The following is a 20,943-nucleotide window of genomic DNA, read 5'->3' as shown; positions in this document are numbered from 1 at the left end:
AAGAATTGTCAGGACTAGATGTACACTTGACTTTTAACACACTGAATATAAAAAAAAAAACACATTGGTTTTATATCATTGTACTTATACCACATGCTGTATTATTTGAACCTTTTGGAGTTTTTATTAGACACATTTGCTTGCATCCAAACATTGGGCTGAAAACCTATTTTGTTCTGCTTTTAAATCTTACCAACAGACAGACATACAGACACACAGACACATATATGAACCCTGAGCGCTCTTAAAATTGCTTTTCTGATGGGCCATTTAAGTTTTCTGGAATTCCAGTGGCAAATGGTACTAATTTGCCCATAATAGAACCACGTGGTTGATAAAAAACAAAAAGGAAACCTCTCCTAGTCACCCAATCCCAAGACAAATCTGTGACTCCCAACATGACAACTTTTCTAAATCACACCAGATAAGCAAACTTCCATCCATCCAGAAAAACTCCTCCAATTTTTGTATCATTGAACTGGTAATTATAGGAAATCCAACCAAATTACTTATTGCTGTATCAAACCCCTTTTGTTTCCTTTAAAGCAGATTATCCAGCCTTCCCAGGCCTCAGAGGCAGGGGGAGGGAGTCAGTATAAAGCAGTTTCCGCCCGCCACGCGCTTTGGGGGTGAAAAGGGTGCGCAATGCTCTGCACCCTGGGACACTGCCTCGCTAAGCGCCGCCCACAGCTGCTGGGGGTGCCAGCCGCTCCGGCGGCGCTCGCGCACTTTGGTGGCGCCACACTACTACCGCTCTCGCTACCCGGGTGTGGGCGCCAAGCCGCAGCTCTGTGCTCCAGCAGCGTTCACACGCTTTCGCCGCACTGCCCTTGGCGGCCCAAAGATTTTCCCACTAGATGCCCGGCACTGCCCGAGGCCGTGTGGGCCCCAGCACACACTGCCACTTCTGGCTTGTGAGCCTGAGCGGAGCCCCCCTGCCCGTGGCCGTGCAGAGCCCAAAGGCTCTCCGCATGCCCCGCCACCTGTTCCAAGATCGGGACCTGGAAATACCAGGTGCACGAGGGTTCCTGCCACCATTCTCAGTGCTCCACTACCACGTCTCCGAGGGACGCACGCCCTGCCCCACCCTGCCTGGTGCCAAGCCGCCATGGCGGGACAACTCTTTTAGGCGCCGTGTCCTGGAACTCGCGAAGCCCCGCAAGCCTATCCCTGTCTTCTCTCTATGCGTTTGCCCCCCCGGGCGGGCACTTTCTTCTCTGAAAACCCACTTACTCAGCGAGTCTGTGGGGTCACTGGACCCCGAAATTCCTGGTCGTGTGTTCCCGTCCCGCGTGGGCGCCATATGTTGGGGGGCTCTGGACCCCCTTTTCCCCTTATCTCCCAGGAGAAATGCCTGAACCCAAACTATGAAAGACACTCAGCCCTACCCCTCCCACCAGCAGAAGGAGTAAAATGTATTTTTGTGGACTCTGCTGAGTTGAGGAGAAATGCCAAAATCCCCTTCCCCGTCAGCCCGCCTCACATGTCCGACACAGGAAGAAAATTCCAGGGAGACAGCCTAATGGTTGAATGGGTCTCACAGGATTTAATTGGGAGGGGGTTTATATAACGGTAATGGCGGGAAAGGAAGGGGACTGGCCAAAGGGCCAGTCATAGGCTAAAGACCATGTCCGTCACGGTGATGTCACGAACTTCCTCTATGTGCGGGGACTACAGCCACCCAAGAGCTGGGTCTCTGTAGAAGTCTCTGCCATGATGTCACGCACGTGTTTGCCCCCCAGGGGCGGGGGCTTCTCTTCCTGTTAAAGGCGGAAGAAGAGGGGACGGGCTAAAGCCAGCTGTGGCCTCTTAAAGGCACAGCTGTCCCCAACAAGCCTTGAGCAAAAAAAACTCAGGGACAGTGCCCAGGCCTTGAGTTCAAGAAAATTTTTCCTAAGTAAGCTATGTTCCTGATTTATTTTTCATTTTTGTCAGTTGTGGGGCTTGAATTCAGGATCTAAGCACTGTCCTTGAGCTCTTTTGCTCAAGGCCAGCACTCTAGCACTTTGAGCCACAGCTCCACTTCTGGCTTTTGGATAGTTAGTTGGAGATTGGAGTCTCATGGAGACTTTTCTGCCCAGGCTGGCTTCAAACCACAAACCTCAGATCTCAGCCTCTTTAGTAGCTAGGGTTACAGGTGTGAGCCACAGCGCCTGGCATACATAATATTTTATTACCTGTTTATGTAAAATTTTGTTCATATTTTCTAAAGATACTTCTTTGTTTTCATTTAGGAGTTCTGTATTTCCTTTCTTAGTGGAGGGGGGTGATTTTTTTTCTTTCTCGAGAGATCTTTTTTTCTTTGTAGTCCACACTAACCTGGGAATTTGTCATCTTCTCATCTCTGAGTGCTGGGATTACAGGCATGTGCCACCACACCTGGCATCTCCATTTCTAGAATGTGTTTCAAACTCTGAGTTAGCTGTGTGAATTTCCTCTCTCTCTCTCTCTCACTCTCTCTCTCTCTCTTCTCTCTCTCTCTCTCTCTCTCTCTCTCTCTCTCTCTCTCTGATAAATTTGAGACAAGATTCTCACAGACTTTCCTGCCTGGGTCTGACTTGGAACCATGATCCTCAGATCTCAGCCTCCTGAATAGCTAGGATGACAGATGTACAATTCCCTCTGAGGTCAGAATTTGTTGATGAGTCCACATTTTACCTTTGGCCTATGTGGTAATTTCTGTGTTTTTGTCCCCCCCCCATACACAAGCACACGAAGGGGGGATGAGCGGGACCACCCCCACCTCCCACCCCACCCCCTGATACCTGGCTCTTCTCAGGCCTCTGGGGCAGGAACTGTGGGCACACACTGACCTCTGGCAGCCCCCTCATTGATTGTGGGCTGCGCCCACTTGGAAACCATAGCTCACATCTGTAATCCCAGTGGCTCAGAAGGCTGAGGTCTGAGGCTCCCTGTTCAAGCCAACCCTTCACTTCACTGTCTGTCCCCCCACAATCTGACCCTGGAGACCCCCTCACTGGCCATCCTGGGGGAGAATGTAACACTGGGAGACTGTGGTGGACACTGACACACCAGAGAGGTGCTTGTGAGGCAGGCTGCAGCAGTGTGAGCCTCCTGGGTGTGGGTCCCCCTATCTCTCCGGAAACACGTGATGTGTTTGTGCGCCAATATGTCTCCATCTATACACCCCATGTGCTTGGGGGAGGCCCCTGCACCCCGTTCCTCTTTGACAGTTAGATACACAGGAAACTATTGGGTGGGGGTGAGGGAGTTGGGCGTGTCCCCCCTTAACACCCCACCCAATGTCCCCAAAACACTTGGAGACTCAGAGCTGAGGGCTAGGGCGAGGGTACAGAGCACCCCGCTTTTCAGACCCCATCTGTCTGCATTCCCTGCAAGACCCTCAGTCTCCCCACATCTGGGGACAGAGGAGGCAGACAGTTGAAGAAGAGGAAGTTACGGTAGTTGGGTAACACCGAGTGCTCCCCAGCTTGGGCTGGCTTGAAACTTTGGCCTTGGTCACGGGGGCCCTGGAGAAGCTGGGGCCAAGCCAGGCACCCACTTCACAGGCAACCATGCTCTCTGGTGAGTAATCCTGTGTGGAGTTGGGGGGCAGAGGGACTCTCAGGGGCTGGAAGAGGGCTGCACGCACCAGGTAGAAACCACTGTCCACTCAGACTGCTTCCTGGGAGGATGGGAGCTGCCTGTGGTTCCCCCACTCCATGTTTGTTCTGGAGAGATTCGTGGTTGTCAGATGATGCTGGAGCCTGCGGCTCACACCTATATTCCCAGCTACTTAGGATGCTGAGATCTAAGGATTTCAGTTCAAAGCCAGCCTTAGACAAGAAAGTCTGGGAGACTCTTCATCTTTGATGAACCAGCAAAAAAACACCAGAATGGAGCTGTGGTTCAAGAGGTAGCGCATCCAGCCTCGAGTGGAAAAAGCTTAAGGACAGCAGCACCGGGGCTCTGAGTTCGAGCCCTAGGATAGAGTGTGTGTGTATGTGTGTGTGTGTGTGTGTGTGAACTCCTGTGCACTAGGCAAAACACTAAATGTGGCTCACTTTTGATTTTGAGTTGTGGTGGTGTTGTGGTTTGAATCCAGGGTCTAGCACTTGCCAGGCAGGTGGCTCTGCCCTTTGAGCCCCTTTTGTTTGTGGTGTGTTGAATTTCAGACAAGGTCTCATGCTTCTGCCCTGCCTCCCATCCACCATCGGTGTTTTGGGATTACAGGAGTGCCTCACCACCTGGCCTTTATAAACTATAAATTTTGCCACCACCACCACCCCCCAAGAGCTCCCTAAAACTGACTCTAAATAATGGCGTTTGAAAGCAAACCCCCACTTTAGGCTGGTTGGGGGAGCCAGTCCTGAGCAGCTCAGGCCATCCACATGAGGGACCACCCTGGGCCCACAGAGGCTCTCTCTCGGGGTAGAGCCCTTCTCCGTAGGGAAGCCTTGAGGAGCCCCGGTGAGGCATTGGGGGGGAAGATGGGGAGGCAGGTTTGTGGTCTGGGCTGGGCGCACCCAGGCACCAGCTTCCTTTCAGGGCTCAGGGCTGCTGTCCCCAAGGGACCAGCTCCAGGTGCTCTGGGGTACAGGAAGTTACCCCACAGCCAGACGGGGCTGTGTTTGGCACTGCTGGCAGGGGCCAGGAAGGGTGAAGGAGGGGATCTGGGGGAGGGGTTGGGGTCCCCAGTTTCTAATGCTGTGAGCTGCGGGCCAATTCTGTGTGGAGCCCACTACCAGCTGCCTGCAGCCCCTGAAATGCTACTGTGTCTCCCCCACATGGGAGCAGGTGGAGTGTGTGTGTGTGTGTGTGTGTGTGTGTGTGTGTGTGTGTGTGTGTGCTGGCACTGGGGCTGGCTTGGGCCAGTGGTGTTGCTTGTCTGCGCCTCCTGAGTCCTGGGTTCAGTTCTCTGGGAGCTTAGGCCAGGGGGATCCAGAAAACTTGCTACTATGTTGCCTTCCGCCACCAGGGGGCAGTATGAGGCAGTACTGGCTCTGTGACACAACACACACTGTCCAACACACACGACACATGGGGACACATACACAGTGTCACCTACGTGGCACACGACATGCTACAGCAGGTAACATGCTACATGTGACATGACACAAAAACAACAGACGTAGCACATGCAACACATACGATGTACACAGCACATGCACGCGCACACACATACACACACACATAGTATTAGACACTAAACACCCTCCACCTGCTCAGGGCCAGGGTAGAGAGCTCAGCACAGCATTTCCTTTTATGTCATAGTCCCTAGGTTGGAACCCCAGCACAGCAAAAATAAATGCAGAAACCCTATGTTTTCTCATGGGCTAGGTGTAGCTCCATTACAGAGCATTTTCTAACACATGTGAGACCTGGGGTTCCATCACCAATAATCCCCCCAAAAAAAATAAATAAGATACTTTTTTTTCCAGTCCTGGGGCTTGAACTCAGGGCTTGTGCACTGGCCCTGAGCCTCTCTGAGTTCAAGTGGTAGAACTATAGCACCACTTCTGGATTTATCTGTGTATGTGGTACTGAGGAATTGAACCCAGGGCTTCATGCATGCTAGGCAAGCACTCTACCACTAATCCACATCCTCAGCCCCAACAAGAGTCTATCTTAAAAACAAACAGCTGGGCAACAATGGTTCATGCCTGTAATCCTAGCTACTCAGGAGGCTGAGATCTGAGGATCGCAGTTCAAAGCCAGCCATGGCAGGAAAGTCCATGAGACTCTTCATCTCCAACAAACTCCCCAAAAACCTGAAGTGGCACTGTGGCTCAAAGTGGCAGAGCACTAGACTTGAGCACAAAGAGCTCAGGGACAAAGCTCAGACCCTGAGTTCAAGACCTACAACCAACCACCACCACAACAACAACAAAATCTCAGGAACGGTGCCCAGGAGCTGAGTTCAAGCCCCCAAGAAAAGAATAGTAATAATAATGAAAAATATGACCCATGTGGATATTTAAGTATACCCTCTCCTAGACAATTCACACTTAAACACATACTCACAAAATTCACACAGATGATTGCACACACAACCACACATGCACTCACCCCATGGTAGGCATCCTCAAAAACTGGGGTTCTGGGCTTCCAAAGGCCTTGCCCCCCCCCGCAGCCCTGCGGTACCCCCAGCTGCTGTCCTTGCTGAGGCTGCCACCAGCTCAGTCCCGGAGTGTGCGGGTGGCTCCGTGGCTCCCGTGGTCCTCGGGGCAGCCCCGCCCCTTGCTGCTGGCAAGGACTCCCAGCCCAGGCTCCTGCTTTTCCCTCAGCTTTTCCCCCGGCTGGGAGTCCGGGAGGCTGCATCAGTCTCCCAGGGCGCCCCCATGGCTGACAGGGGCCTCCACCACTCTTGGCCAGCTCTGTCCAAGCTGTGGCCCAAACGCTGGGCCTTCAAGAGAGGTAAGGGGACCGCGGGGGAGGGGGGTCTGGCCACCCCCAAACCCCAGCTGGAACCTCTAGACAGTCTTCCCTCCATCCCTCACTCACCAGGAGCCTTTCTCAGCTAGGACACAAACTCTGGGCCTAACAGCCCCGGATTCATTCCATGATCACCCCAAAAGTCCCCAGAATAGCATCGGATGTCTCGGAAGTCAGGGATCCCTCCTGTCTAAAGGTTCTGCCAGAAACTGATTTTTAAAATGATCTTCTCAGTTGGTTCCCTAGGGGCAGCTGATGACTTGGGGGGAGGGGAGCAACTCCTGGTGCTTTGGGTTCCTGGAAGGGGGAGAGGGAATGGAGCCAGGCACCTTTGGTTCACACCTGTCATCCTAGCTGCCCAGGAGGCTGAGATCTGAAGATCCCAGTTCAAAGCCAGCCTGGGCAGGAAAGTCCAGGAGACTCTTAATTTCCAATAAATCACCAAAAAATCAGAAGTGGAGCTGTGGCCCAGAGTGGTAGAGCTCTAGCCTTGAGCAAAAAGTTCAGGGACAGTGTTCAGGCCCTGAGTTCAGTTCAAACCCCAGGACCAGTACACTCTCTCTCTCTCTCTCTCTCTCTCTCTCTCTCTCTCTCTCTCTCTCTCTCTCTCTCTCTCTCTCTCTCTCTCTCTCTCTCCAGATTCTCCTTCTCCTTGTGTACCTCAAGAGAGAGCCAGAGTTAGAAGAGAGCCAGAGTGGCTTGGGAACTGGAATTTAGTACAAAAGCAATCATCAAGTTGGGGCTCAGAGAAGTTGAGGGACTTCCTCCAGGTCACACAGCAAGGCAGTTCTCAAGACATTAAGCCAATTCAGTTCTCGGGCTGCTTTTATGGTAGGTTCTGACCAGTGAATGGAACTGCCAATAAGGTCGCCCCAAATGCCTGGAGAAGGTATTTTAGGCGCCTTGTGGCAGGGGGAGGGGTGTGGGTGTGGGTGTGTTGTAGGGCTTGAACTCTGGGCCTGGGCACTATCGCTGAGCTCTTCAGCTCAAGGCTAGCACTCTACCACTTGAGCCACAGTGACATTTCCAGCTTTCCGGTGGTTCATTGGAGATAAGAGTCTCACACACTTCCTTGCTCCATCTGGTTTTGAACTGGAATTCTCAGATCTCAGCCTCCTGAGTAGCTAGGATGACAGGTGTGAGCAACCAGTGCCCAGCTCAGGTATCTCTTGGCAGATTACCAAGGTGGTGGGTTTGGGGTCTTGGCTCCTGAGGAAAGTCTGGCATCTCTCCCCCCCACCGCCCAGGCAGGCTGAGGTGATGATTTACAGCTGCATGTGGAGGGAATGAGCTGGAAGGCCTACCCATGGGTTTTACCCCCTTTTATGGCTGAGGCTGCAGGGGGTGCTGGAGGAAAAAGAAGAAGATGAAGAGAAGGAGGAGGAGAAGAAGAAGGGGAGGAGGAAGAGGAGGAGGAGCAGGAGGAGAAGGAGGAGGATTTAAATCCAGACTCCTTCCAGGCAGGGGAGTAAGAGCAAGAGCCATCCCTAGCTGAACCCCTTTTCTGGCTCAAGCCAGCCCCACCTCCACCCCAATGACACCCTTAACATCCCAGGGCCTGTATTCAATCCTGGGATGCAGGGGCAGGGGTGTAGGGGAATGATTCTTGGTAGTCCTTAGATCAGTCACCAGGCACCTAATAGGAATCCCTAGGGAGTATGTGGGGTGGGCTGAAGGGGGGAGAGACTTGCAGTGAGGGCTCTGAAACAGGAGCCCCTTCCTGTCCCCCTCCCACCACTTCTCCAAGTCCCCCTTGCACCCTCCACTTCTCTTTCTTTTCCCAGGCTGTGTATGAGTAATGAGTGCATTCTGTGGCTCACCTTGTCTCCCTCCTCCTCCTCCCTTCTCGCCCCAAATTCTCCACCCACCCATCCAGTCATCCATCCATTCACCTATCCATCCACCCACCTATCCATCCATCTACTCACCCACTCATTCATTCACCCACCCGTCCATATACCTGTCTACCCACCCATCCATCTATCCATCCATCTATCCACCATCCTGTTCATCCATCTACCTCTCCACTGACTCATTCACTCATCGATCTATCCATCCATCTACCCATCCACCTTTCTGTGTATCCATCCATCTGCCAGTCTATCCATCTATTCACCCACCTACCCATCCACCTTTCTATCCATCCATCCACTCATCCATTCATCCTCCTTGGTTCCAGTAGGGCCTGCCGTGTGTTGGGGGTAGCATGAATTTAAGGAGGGGCAAGAGGATCCCACTTCAAGGCAATGAAATGCAATCTCTGGAGAGGCACACAGGCCTGTGGAAGGTGAGAACAGGCAGATTTTTGTGGGGAATGGCTTAAGCACTCCACGTACAGGGTTTTAGAGCAGAATGGAGAGGGGCCTCAGGCAGTGGTTCTACAGAAAGAACCAAGACATGAGTCCTAGGACAGAGCCAGGGTTGGGTCCAGACCAAGAGCCTTCTTGGGTCTCAGCCTGTGTGGGGAGGTAACATGCTCCAGCTGCAGTGGCAGGACTAAGCAATAGAAAAGGACTCTGTTCAGCACCCAGGATCAAGCCAAGATCCTCTGTCCACCAGGAAGGCAAAGAAGCTAGCCACAAATAACCAAGAATAGACCAGGATGGACCCCTTCACCCTCACCAAAGTCCTGACAAGTGGCCACGCATCCCCTGCACCTCCAAGAGAAGAAACAGACCTTTCTTCAACCAGACCGGCCAGTCCTGAAAGGGCCACTCTGCTTGGCCCCCACAGCCCTTGCTTTCTCCCCTGCACTGTGCTCCCCAGAGGTTCCCAGAAATCTGGAGTGCTTAAGAGTGCAAAGATCAGAAGAAATGTGGATTTCGGAAGAGGAAGGGAGAGGCTGAAGCCCCCCACCATTCCAGACTGACCTGCGAATGTGGGCACGGGGCCTGGAGCAGTGGCACCCTTTGTTAAATGAACCCCGTTTTAGCCAAAGCAGATATAACTAGTCTCCTCTCACAACCCAACTGGGATTGGTTAGTGAGGGCTGATGGACCCAATGTGCTTGGGAAAATTCCAAGAGGCAAATGTCCCAACAGGAACAAAGACTGGTGATTGATTAGCAATGTCTGCCCTGGGCTGAGGATGAGGTGGTGGGGGCACATATGTTGGCCTCAAGATCATTGAAAGTTCCTTGCCAAGACCTCAACCTCATCTCCCCACCACCCTCTTGTCCAGGGCAAGCAGAAGCAGCTACAGAACTCATGTCTTGGTTTTCTTTTTTTCTCTTTTTTTTGTTTTGTTTTGTTTTGTTTCTGCCAGTCCTAGGGCTTGAACTCAGGGCCTGAGCACAGTCCCTGGCTTCTTTTTGCTCAAGGCTAGCACTCTGCCACTTGAGCCACAGCGCCACTTCTGGCTTTTTCTATATATGTGGTGCTGAGGAATTGAACCCAGGGCCTTGTGTATGAGACGAGCACTTTACCACTAGGCCATATTCCCAGCCCTCTCTCTTTTTTTTTTAATTTATTAAATTTTATTGACAAGGTAATGTACAGAGGGGGTGCACTTACATAATAAGGTAATGAGTACATTTCTTGTCATATTTGTTACACCATCCCTCATTTTTCTTTCCCTTCCCTAGTTCAGGTAAGCATATATATAATATCCAGTGTACCAAAATCATACACAGTAACCACATGGGGTACGCCAAAGGAAATTCACCTAGTACATTAAACATAATGTCGTGTCTTGGCCTTCCTGTAACAATTTAGCCCTGACCTCTTATCTTTCCTTTCTCTAACAGGGTCGGAGCCCAAGTCATGTGACCAGCAGCCCTTTGATTCTGGAGCTGCAGCCTCAGCCCCCAAGAGCAAACATGGACCCTGGAGACCTGAGAAGCCAGGTGTCTTCACCACGGAGGATGAGCAGGCAGGTGTCTAGCTGCTGAGGCAGGCAGGAGCTTGATGATAAGAACACTTGTTTAGAACTGGTGCTTACCAAGCACCAAATATATGCTAGCTCAGGAAGCCATCGCCAAAATGTGAGCTGTCACAAATGACAAAACTGGATTCTTTCTGGCGTAAGGAGAAGGAATTAAGGAAGGATGAGTAGATTATCAGATGGGATGGATAGTTGGTGGATGATGGGAAGTTGGATGGATGGGTGGAAGGATGGTGGGTGGATGGATGGATGAGTAGATAGAAGGATGGGTGGTGGATGTGTGGCTGAGTAGGAGGGTGAAGAGATATGTGAATGGATAGTGGATAGATGGATGTGTGGCTGGATGGATGGGTGAGTGGATGGCAGATGGATGGATGGATGGATGGATGGAAAGAAGGGTAAAAGAAAGGAAGGGAGGGAGAAAGTAGGAAGGAAAGTTTAAAACTTTTTCTAATAGATGGCAAGATGAATACCTACTTACATATTTAAAATATATCTAACTTAGGAGGCAGAAGCAGGAGGATCAGCAGTTCAAAGCCACGTGGGCTAGATAGCAAGATGCTGTTTCAAGACTCCTGGGCTAGGAGGGCTGGGAGCATAGCCTATGTGGTAGACCACTTACCTAGCAAACATAAGGCCCCGAGTTCAAATCCTAATACCACTGAGGGTAAAAAAAAACAAATCCTGGGCGGGGTTCAAAAGTAGAGCACTTGCTTAGCATGTATGTCCACAGCCCTAGGTACATTCCCAGCAGCCACTGGGCCCCTTGTAAAACCTGGGGAGTCCAGGGGTGTTTCTGAGTGTGCCTTGGGTGGGGTGGGGATGGATCCCATTCCCAAGCCCACTCCAATTTCCAACTCTGGGAATGGAGCTGGATTCGGTTCATCCTTCGCAGGAGTCAGGGCAGGGTTACAAAAGTTCATCAGAGGCCTGGAAATAGGGGGTATGGGGGCCGGGCCGGCTCCCATCTTTTCTCCATCAGGAAATGAGTCTAAGGAAGGCTCAAACTTTCAAGCTAAGAACAAGCCTCCCTTCCCCCTCCCTCTAGGTACCTGCTGCTGGCAGGGTGCTGGGACAGCCTGTGCTAATGACACCCCAGCCGCCTCCTTCTCCCCCAGCATCTCTGCCTGGGCTGAGGCAGACCAGATGCAAGGGAAAAGTGAGCCAGGAGGAGGGGAGGCCAGGGGAACTCTGAGGCTGTCTGCCTATGTTTATATTTACAAGAGGAAGAAAACCAGAACCATGAGGAAGCCTTGAAAGCGATGGGCGTCAGGAAGAGCTGGTTCAGGCATCAGAGGCTGGAATGGAACAATTTGGGGGGCAGGCAGGGAAGAGCCATAAGCATTGCTGCCAAAATCATAGAGCTGCCAGAGCTCTCTGGGTTTGGAAACAAAGGGGTGTTGGTGTTTCAAGGCTAGAGGGAAGAAAAGGAGAGAGTGGGCTGTGCCAAACAAGGTGATGAGCCCTCAAATATCAAACAGAGAATGACGCTATAAGGAAGTAAATGGACTTCTGGAGATAGTCCTAAAGGAATTGCAAGTAGAGCCAGGCCTGGGATTATACTTCTAATCCCAAAAGTCAGGAGGCAGAAGTAGAATCACCAGTTCAAGGCCAGCATAGGTACATAACAAAACTCTCTCAAGCAAACAAATAAAAACTGAGTGGAGGAAGTCACACAACAGATATTTATAGATTCTTTTTTTTCTCTCTCCCTTTCCAGTCCTGGGGCTTGAACTCAGGGCCTGGACACTGTCCCTGAGCCTCTTTGTGCTCAAGGCTAGCACTGTACCACTTGAACCTCAGTGCCACTTTCCACTTTTTTTAGTAGTTTGCTGGAGATGAAAAGTCTCATGGACTTTCCTGCCTTGGCTGGTTTTGAACTGCAATCCTTAGATCTCAGCCTCCTGAATAGCTAGGATTACAGGTGTGAACTACTGGTGCCCAGATACACATGTTCTTTACTTTTTTTTTTTGAATATAGAGATTTTGATCTAGAGTCTCATGCTTGTTCAGCTGGCTTGCTCAGATGGACCTCTACCACTTGAGCCATACTTCCAGCACACTTTTTTGCTGGTTTAGTGTGTGTGTGCATGTGTGTGTGTATGTGTGTGTGCATACATGTGTATGTGCCAGTTATCGAGTCTGAACTCAGGGCCTGGGAACTATTCCTGAGCTTCTTTTGCTAAAGGTTAGCGCTCTACCACTTGAGCCACAGCTCCACTTCCAGTTTTTTGGTAGTTAATTGGAAATATTAATCTTACAGACTTTCCTACCTGGGCTGGCTTTAAGCCCTGACCCTCAGATATCAGCCTCCTGAGTAGCTAGAGTTACAGATGTGAATCATCAATCCCTGGCTTTGCTAGTTATTTTGGAGATATGGTCTCATGGACTTTTCTGCCTGGGCTGGCTTTGAACCCTGATCCTCAGATCTCATCCTCCTAGATAGCTAGAATTATAGGTATGAGCCACTGGTGCCCAGCTGCTCATATTCTTTTTTAATTTTTTGTCGGTCATGGAGCTTGAACTCTGGGCCTGGGTGCTATCTCTGAGCTCTTCAGCTCAAGGCTAGTACTCTACCTCTTGAGCCACAGCACCACTTCTGGTTTTCTGGTGGTTTATTGGAGATAAGAGTCTCACGACCTTCCCTACCCAGGCTGGCTTTGAACCGCAATCCTCAGATATCAGCCTCCTGAGTAGCTAGGATGACAGGCGTGAGCCACCAGCGCTGGGCCAGCTGCTTATATTCTTAACAGCAAGGAACACAACAGCAAAAAGGAGGGGTGTCAGGGACTGTGGGGAGGAGAGCTAGCTCTGGGTGAGGGTGGAGCTTTACTGTGGGAGATGGAAGGTTCTAGAAATGGAGGGTGCAGACTGCTAGATGGTCATGTGGAGGTGCTTCATACTACTCAACTGACCACTGAGCATCCCTGTAATTCAGGCTGCTCAGGAGGTAAAGATGAAAAGGCTCATGGGTTGAAGTCAGCCTAAGCAAGATGTTAGTGAGACTTTGTTTCAGCCAGTAGCCGGGTATGGTGGCATGTGCCTGTCGCAGGAGGCAGAGGTGGAAGAAGTCCAGGCGGGCCTGAGCAAAAACTCAAGACATCATCTGAAAAATGGCAAAAACAATGAAGAATCAGAGGAGTGGCTCATCCCATGGGGTTGTGGCTCAAGAGGTGGAGCACCTGCCCAGCAAACTCAAGGCCTTAAATGCAAACTCAAGTACAGTACTATGGTATTATCAAAACAACAACTACAACAACAGCAGTGAACTGGCCAGGTGCTGGTGGCTCCTGCCTGTTGTCCTCGCTACTCAGGAGGCTGAGATCTGAGGATCATTGTTCGAAGCCAGCCCAGGAAGGAAAGTCCATGAGACTCTTCTCTCCAATAAACTACTCAGAAAAATCTGGAAGTGGTGCTGTGGCTCAAGTGGTGGAGCACTAGCTTTGAGTGAGCACAAAGAGGCTCAGGGACAGCACCCATGCCCTGAGTTTCAGCCCTAGGACCAGCCAAAAAAAAAAGCTCAGAGAAGCTCAAGGATAGCACTCAGGGCCTGAGTTCAAGCCCCAGGACACACACACACACACACACACACACACACACACACACACACGAGCACCTGATCAGCCTCAAAGAATCAGGAAGGCAGCCTGGAGGGCATGTCCAAGATGGGTTTTGAAGGATACATAGGAGTTTTCTAAGCTTTCTGTGAATGGGTTTGATTGGAGAAGTTTTTGGAATAAGGCAGATATTCTGGACTAGGAAAAAAAAGACAAATAGAATGACTGAGGAGAGGAGAAAGAAGCAAAGAACAAAAGGAGCAGGCATGTGGGGGGAGAAGAAATAAAAGAGATCCACCGGCCAGTAGCCAAAGTCCTGGAATTATAGTGTGAACTACCATACCCAGCTAATGACTTCTTTTACCAACCTGCAGGACGACAGTTTCCCAGGAGGGCTCAGCGAGAGCACAGAAGATCTCAGCCTGGATTTGGAGGCCCTTCGGGGTAGCGAGTATTTTCAGGACCTGGGCTTAGGGGACCCTTCCCACAACCAGCCTAGAGAAGCTAGAGAGAGCGAGAACCCTGGCAAAGAAATGAAGAGAAATCCGTCCTTGTCCAGCTCAGCGGGGGCCCAAGTCCTGCCAAGGACACAAAGCTGGGAGAGGTCTCGGAGTTGTTCTGGGGGCAGGCAGAGGTCAGCATCCTGCATGTACCGCCCCCCCCCCCGCCCATATACTGCCTACCTCCTTTGGTGCACCCTGTGTCATTTCCCCCCTCCACACACCCAGACTGGGCAAGAGTCAGCAACAGGACATGCTGCCATGACATCTGTACTGTGTGCTACCACAATGGGACCACCACAGCATGGATGCTGTGAGAGGTGGCTCAAACTCCTACATGCATGTTTGAAGAGCCTGTGGGTCTCTCAAACTCCTATGTGCATGTTTGAAGAGGCTGTGGGTATAGAAACCCACAGCCAAACCACAGACACCATGACATAGTTGCTTGCACAGACAGCTTACACACACATGCCTAAGCCTCATGCTTGCCATTATCCTGTCAGACTCCTGCCTATTTGCCTGTAAGCAGTATTTTGATGTGTGTGTGTGTTTATGTACATGTGTGCATGCTCATACCAGTACTGGGGCTTGAACTCAGGGCCTGAGCACTATCCCTGAGCTTTTATGCTCAAGGCTTGTGTTCTACCACTTGAGCCACAGCTCTACTTCCTGTTTTTGTTTTAGATTATTTTTATTTTTATTGCCAGTTCTCGAGTTTGAACTCAGGGCCTGGGCACTGTCCCTGAGATTCTTTTGCTCAAGGCTAGCACTCTATCACTTGAGCTACAGTGCCACTTCTGGCTTTTTCTGTTATATGGTACTGAGGAATTGAACCCAGGGCTTCATTCATGCTAGGCAAGCACTCTATCACTTTTTTTTTGCCAGTCCTGGGGCTTGAACTCAGGGCCTGAGCATTGTCCCTGGCTTCTTTTTGCTCAAGGCTAGCACTCTTGAGCCACAGCACCATTTCTGGTTTTTTATACATATGGTGGTTGGTGCTGAGGAATCCAACTCAGGGCTTCATGTATACGAGGCAAGCACTCTACCACTAGGCCATATTCCTAGCCCCCATTTCCTGCTTTTTTGAAACTTAAGTAGAGATAAAAGTCTCATGGACTTTCCTGCCTGGCTGGCTTTGAATGGTGATCCTCAGATCTCAACCTCATGAGCTGCTAGGATGACAGGGCACCAGCTACAGTGCCTGGCACATTGCATGTTTCCCATACTCCCTGCACATGTATGCACCAAGCCACAGATTAACTTATGACCAAAAGACAAAGCTGAGCCAGGCATTGTTAGCTCATACTTGTCATTCTAGCTACTGGAAAGGCTGAGATCTGAGGATCACGATTCAAAGCTAGCCCAGGCAGGAATGTCAGTGAGACTGTTATCTCCAATCAACTACCAAAAAAAAAAAAGGGGGGGGGGGCCAGAAGTGGAGCTGTGGTTCAAGTGACAGAGTGCTAGCCTTAAATACAAAAGCTGAGGTACATTACACAGACTGAGTTCAAACCCCAGGATCTGTTTCTCTCTCTCTCTCCCCCCTCCCTCTCCCTCTCCCTCCCCCTCCCTCCCTCTCCCTCCCCTCCCTCTCCATTTCCCTCTTCCTCTCTCTGCCTTCTCTCTCTGCACTCCAGAGACAGGCAGGAAGATCATGAGTTTGAGGCCAGCCTGGGCAACCTAGTGAAACTCTGTCAAGGAAACCAAGAGGTAGAAAGGATGTAGCAACTCTCTCTGCATCCCACAGTTCCAGCATAAAAACCCCAGAGGAGCTTCAGTTCCTCCTCCTGTGTCCCTCACATAATCTAGTCTGTGCATTCACGGCAGGTCTGATGCAAATGAGACTTGGACAAATATAACCTGCCTTCCCCTCAGCCTCCTCCTTGCTGAAGCTGACCCTGTGGTTTGGGAAACTACAGGCCCTTCTCTGTGGCTTTTCTTTTACCCCCTCCTTGATCTGGAACCCACCCCAATGGGTTGGATCCTGGGTCTGGGAGCAGATGAAGACTCCCCTGAGTTTCTACACCCTCTTCCTTTGCCAGGCTCAGTCTGGACACTCCCGCTGCAGACACGGGGCCCTGTCTCCCACGCTGGCTGGCTAGCATGGCTCTTAATCTGTCAGGAGACGGGCTGAAGACGGAGACCCAAGGCCGTCTGTCTGGAGATGGGACCTCAGCGGAACACCCAGGCAAGGTGAGCATAACTCTGCGGGCCCCACAGAAGCCAACAAACACTGTGAGTACAAATCATCATAGGATGCTGGGGCCGGGGTGGGGGTGCTGCAGGGTACGGGTTTAAGTCATGACTGGCACAGCTCTGAGCCCTGGGACTCTCATCTGCAAACGTCGGGGTTCTGTGACTAACAGCACGCAGAACAGAAATGGGTTATGAAAGAAAAGAGGTTTGTTTGGGTTCAGGATTCTGGAGGTCAGACACCCCACATCTGGCCCTTGGTGATGGACTGCAGGTAGCAATCCCTGGGAAATGTGTGTGCTGTGGCAGGGCCTAAGACTAGCTTGCTAGGCTGGTGCTTAAGGTTGGAGCCTTGCGCCTGCCGCTTAAGCCACGCCCCATAGCTAGAGCCACGCCCCTGTGGCTTGAGTCATTCCTTATGCAACTTGAACCACGCCCTGTCTCTCCAATCACATCTCCTACCTCTGGAGCCACGCCCCATCATTGAGTCACGCCCCCTCCCCTTGATTCGTTCATTCTACAATTTGAGCCACTCCTCCTGCCGCTTGAGCAACGCCTCTACGCCTTGAGCGAAGCCCCCGTTACTTTGGCCACGCCCTCTGCCTCTGGCGCTGTCTCCCGGGCTTAGAGCTTTTATTCTCACAGGAGTTCGGCAGCCCCGAGAAGAGAGTACTGCGGTCCAGATCTGTGCCCCTGACCTGCAATGACATCGGCTGTCTGGAACTGGCTCCAGATTTTGAAGTGTGCACTTTACCTGGCCAAGGTAGTCGCTTCTGGCAAGGTTCCTTCATTCAAACTACTGGGGTGGAAGATGTATGTACACACACCACTTAGATGGAGCCCCAGGTGGACCTCAGAAATGCAAGGGGCTAGGGAAAGAGCTAGAGGGACTCGGGCAGGACCTGGACTGAATGCTGGGTCCTGAGAATCCCCAGAATATGGCCTCCTGCACTTGCTTCTCCCCCTCTCCCTAGGGGCTTAAGCCCGGTAGAGCTGCCACAGGCCAGGACCTTGCAAGTTTTCGGTTCCCTATTCTCACCGCTCCTCTCTGACAATACCTTGTCCTGAAGAGGTAGGCCAGGGTGGGGATGGGCCCTCACACTGGTGCCCTCTGGGGTGGGGTGTCTTGTAGAACTACAGCCCCCAGTGCTGCAATGCCTAGCAAAGGACCACGTGGAGCCGGACCATGTGTGAGTGATTGCTTGGAGGGGAGGGAATAGGGGTGGGATGAGAGGAAGAGGAGGGTCGAGTCTGGAGTCTGGGAATGGCCTCTGTGAAGATTCAGCACTGCTTGTCTTTTGGGGGGGAGGGGAGGTATGTGTGTGCACACACACGCACCCATCCTGGGGCTTTAACTTAAGGTCTGGGCCCTGTCCCTTAGCATTTTTACTCAAGGCTGGTGCTCTTCCACTTGAGCCACAGCTCTACTTCCAACTTTTTGCTGGTTCATTGGCGAGTAAGAGTCTCATAGACTTTCCAGCCCAGGCTGGCTTCAAACTGCCATCCGCAGATCTCAGCTTCTTGAGTAGCTAGGATTACCGCGGTGAGCCATCTGCACAGGGCTGGCTGCAGCCCTACCGGTCTTAAGTGATTGTGGCTAGCCATTGTCCAATTTCGTTCCTAATAATGGGGAGATGGATTGGGGTTCCCAGTTAGGGCCTGTATCAGGGCCCAAGGCCAGGTTCATGTTGGGGACTGTGCATGTGACCTTGGGTGACTGTGGGCTGTTTTGATCCCACTTCCTCCCCAGGTTGATGGTACAGGAAGTGCTTCAAGAACTTCGACAATATCATGGGTAAGTGGGAAAGGAGGCAGGGCAGGGGACAGGTGTGGGAGAGGGCAAATGCGGAGACAGGTGAGGGAGAAGTGTGAGAAACACAACTGAGGGGGAAACCAGTACAACAGTGCCCCCCCACAGGTGTGGGGACAGGTATAAAAAAGACAGGAAGCAGTGGGAAGTAATAATACATGCTTATAATTCCAGCACTTGGGAGATTGAGGCAGGAGGATTATGAGTTAGAGGCTAGCTTCAAACATAGCAACACCCTTTTTCTAAGTAAAATACTACAATTATAATTTTAAAAAAACAACACAGGGGCTGGGGATATGGCCTAGTGGCAAGAGTGCTTGCCTCATATACATGAGGCCCTGGGTTCAATTCCCCAGCACCACATATACAGAAAATGGCCAGAAGTGGCGCTGTGGCTCAAGTGGCAGAGTGCTAGCCTTGAGCAAAAAGAAGCCAGGGACAGTGCTCAGGCCCTGAGTCCAAGCCCCAGGACTGGCCAAAACATAAATAAATAAATAATTTTAAAAAAAACCACAAAAGAGAGCTAGGCGCTGGTAGCTCACACTTGTCATCCTTAACTACTCAAGAAGCTGAGATCTGAGGATCCAGCTTGAAGGCCAGCCCAGGCAGGAAAGACTGTGATACTCTTATCTCCAATGAACCACCAGAAAACCAGAAGGGGAGCTGCAGTTCAAAGTGTAGAGCACTAGCCTTGAACAAAAGAGCTCAGGGACAGTGACCAGGCCTGAGTTCAAGCCTCATGACTGATGGGGGGGGGGGGGCACAAAGGGAGAAAAATGGAGACAGGAGATGTGGGAAAACAGAAAAGAAGAGATGGAAGAATGGAAGAGCCAGTTGCCACCAGCCTAGCGCTAATTGAACTAGTGAGAAAAGAGTTTTTCCTAAGCCAGGCACCCTCAGCTCACTCCTGTAATCCCAGCTATCTCAGGAGGCAGAGATCTGGGCATCACAGTTATAGACAGCCCCAGCAGGAAAAGTCCATGAAACTACCTTCAAGGAACCAGCAAAAAGCTAGAAATGGAGTTATGTTCATGTGGCAGAGCGCTAGTCTTGAGCAAAAAAGCCAAGTGAGACCTTAAGGCCTCAGTTGACTCCTAGTACCAGCATGCACACTACACATATGCATATTGCATGCACGCGCATTCAAGTGCACCCCCCCCCACAAACACAGGTTTTCCTGAGGTGTCATGACTTGTTACTGCCCTCTGCTGGAGAATCTGTCACACTATCCCTGCATGAGGTGGCCCCTCTTTTGTACCACTGAACCCTAAAGCTCTGAGATGAGGGAAAGGAGAAGGGATAAACCAACTCTGGAGTCAAGCATCTGTCTCCTTTGTCATGCAGGGCCCGGCAGTGGGCTCACCTGTCCACCAGCCCTGGGGGAGCCCATTCCAGCCTCACCTGGTTTGAGTTCCTATCTGAGTAAGTACAAATTGTCAAAAGTAGCTGTGTTGGAGTTTTCTGTGACACCACCCCCCCCCTAACTTTATCCTAAAGAATGATAGGAATTTGGGGCAGAGTTAGTTCTGGGGAGCACAGACAAGAGCGGTGGTCCCTCCCATGTCTCTCTCTCTTTCTCTCTCAACAAATATTTATAGCTAGCACACAGCCACATAGCCTAGAAGGAACAGGATTTCTCTCCAGCAAAACAGTTCTGCCTGGACTGGAAGTATGGCTGGCTTTATTAATATTTATTTAAATGGCACTGGGCTGGTCACATAGGGGAACTGGGCAGGAATGTGAAGGCCAGAGCATTGATGGGAAAAATGCTTATAAAAATGGGTGGGCCATCTGGGTACCAGTGGCTCATGCCTGTAATGCTAGCTACTCAGTAGGCTGAGAACTAAGGATCGAGGTTCAAAGCCAGCCCGGGCTGAAAAGTCGCCATGAGACTCTTCTCTCCAATTAACCACTCAAAATCCAAAGTGGAGCTGTGGCTCAAAGTGGTAGAGAGCTAGCTTTCAGCAAAGGAGGTCAGGAACAGCACCCAGGCACCATGACTAACAGAAAAAAAAAAAATGAGTGGGTCAAATGCCAATGGGGTCACACCTATGATTCTAGCTATTCAAGAGTCTGAGCTCTGAGGATCCCTGTTCAAGGCCAGCTCTAGCATAAAAGACCATGAGATTCTTACATCCAATAAACCACTACCAGAACTAAACAAACAAGAAAAAGTATTGGAGCTGTGGCTCAAGTGGTAGAGTGCTAGCGTTGAGCAAAAAAACTCAGGGCCAGTATCTAGACTCTGAGTTGAAGCCCGAGGACACACACACACACACACACACACACACACACACACACACGTGGATTTAAGGTGGAGGTGTGGCTTAAGTGGTAATATGCCATCCTTGAGTTTAAAAAAAAACCCTAAGAGATTAATTAAAATTAAGAGATAACACCTAGACCGTGGGTTCAAGCCCCAGGACCAGTACACACAGAGAATAATATATTAATCCAACACTGGTGGCTCAGGCCTGTAATCCTAGCTACTCAGAAAGCTGAGATCCAGAGGGTTGGAGTTTAGGCCAGCCTGGTCAGAAAAGTCCATGACACTCCATCTCCAATTAACTAGTAAAAATCTGGACTTGGGGGTGTGACTGGTGGC

General features: G+C 51.0%; 1 protein-coding gene across 2 annotated transcripts in view; it reads left to right on the top strand.

Annotated features, from left to right (window-relative positions):
- The first annotated feature begins 3,294 nt into the window (after positions 1 to 3,294).
- Positions 3,295 to 20,943, top strand: part of Arhgef18 (Rho/Rac guanine nucleotide exchange factor 18) — a 74,398-nt gene continuing 56,749 nt past the window's right edge. Inside the window, exons 1-8 of one of the 2 annotated variants that reach the window (XM_048342146.1) lie at positions 3,295 to 3,546; positions 10,142 to 10,266; positions 14,210 to 14,469; positions 16,378 to 16,528; positions 17,174 to 17,291; positions 17,661 to 17,718; positions 18,279 to 18,323; positions 19,683 to 19,760. In XM_048342146.1, coding sequence (XP_048198103.1) covers positions 3,537 to 3,546; positions 10,142 to 10,266; positions 14,210 to 14,469; positions 16,378 to 16,528; positions 17,174 to 17,291; positions 17,661 to 17,718; positions 18,279 to 18,323; positions 19,683 to 19,760 — 845 coding nt within the window. In that variant the 5' untranslated portion in view covers positions 3,295 to 3,536. Of the gene's footprint in view, positions 3,547 to 10,141; positions 10,267 to 14,170; positions 14,470 to 16,377; positions 16,529 to 17,173; positions 17,292 to 17,660; positions 17,719 to 18,278; positions 18,324 to 19,682; positions 19,761 to 20,943 lie in introns of those variants that run through there. The other variant, XM_048342144.1, reaches the window with a different exon arrangement.

This window comes from Perognathus longimembris, chromosome 3, assembly GCF_023159225.1.
Source record: "Perognathus longimembris pacificus isolate PPM17 chromosome 3, ASM2315922v1, whole genome shotgun sequence".
Classification (NCBI taxonomy): domain Eukaryota; kingdom Metazoa; phylum Chordata; class Mammalia; order Rodentia; family Heteromyidae; genus Perognathus; species Perognathus longimembris.
Note: the sequence above shows the minus strand (reverse complement) of the source record. Positions and strands in the feature narration are given on the sequence as shown.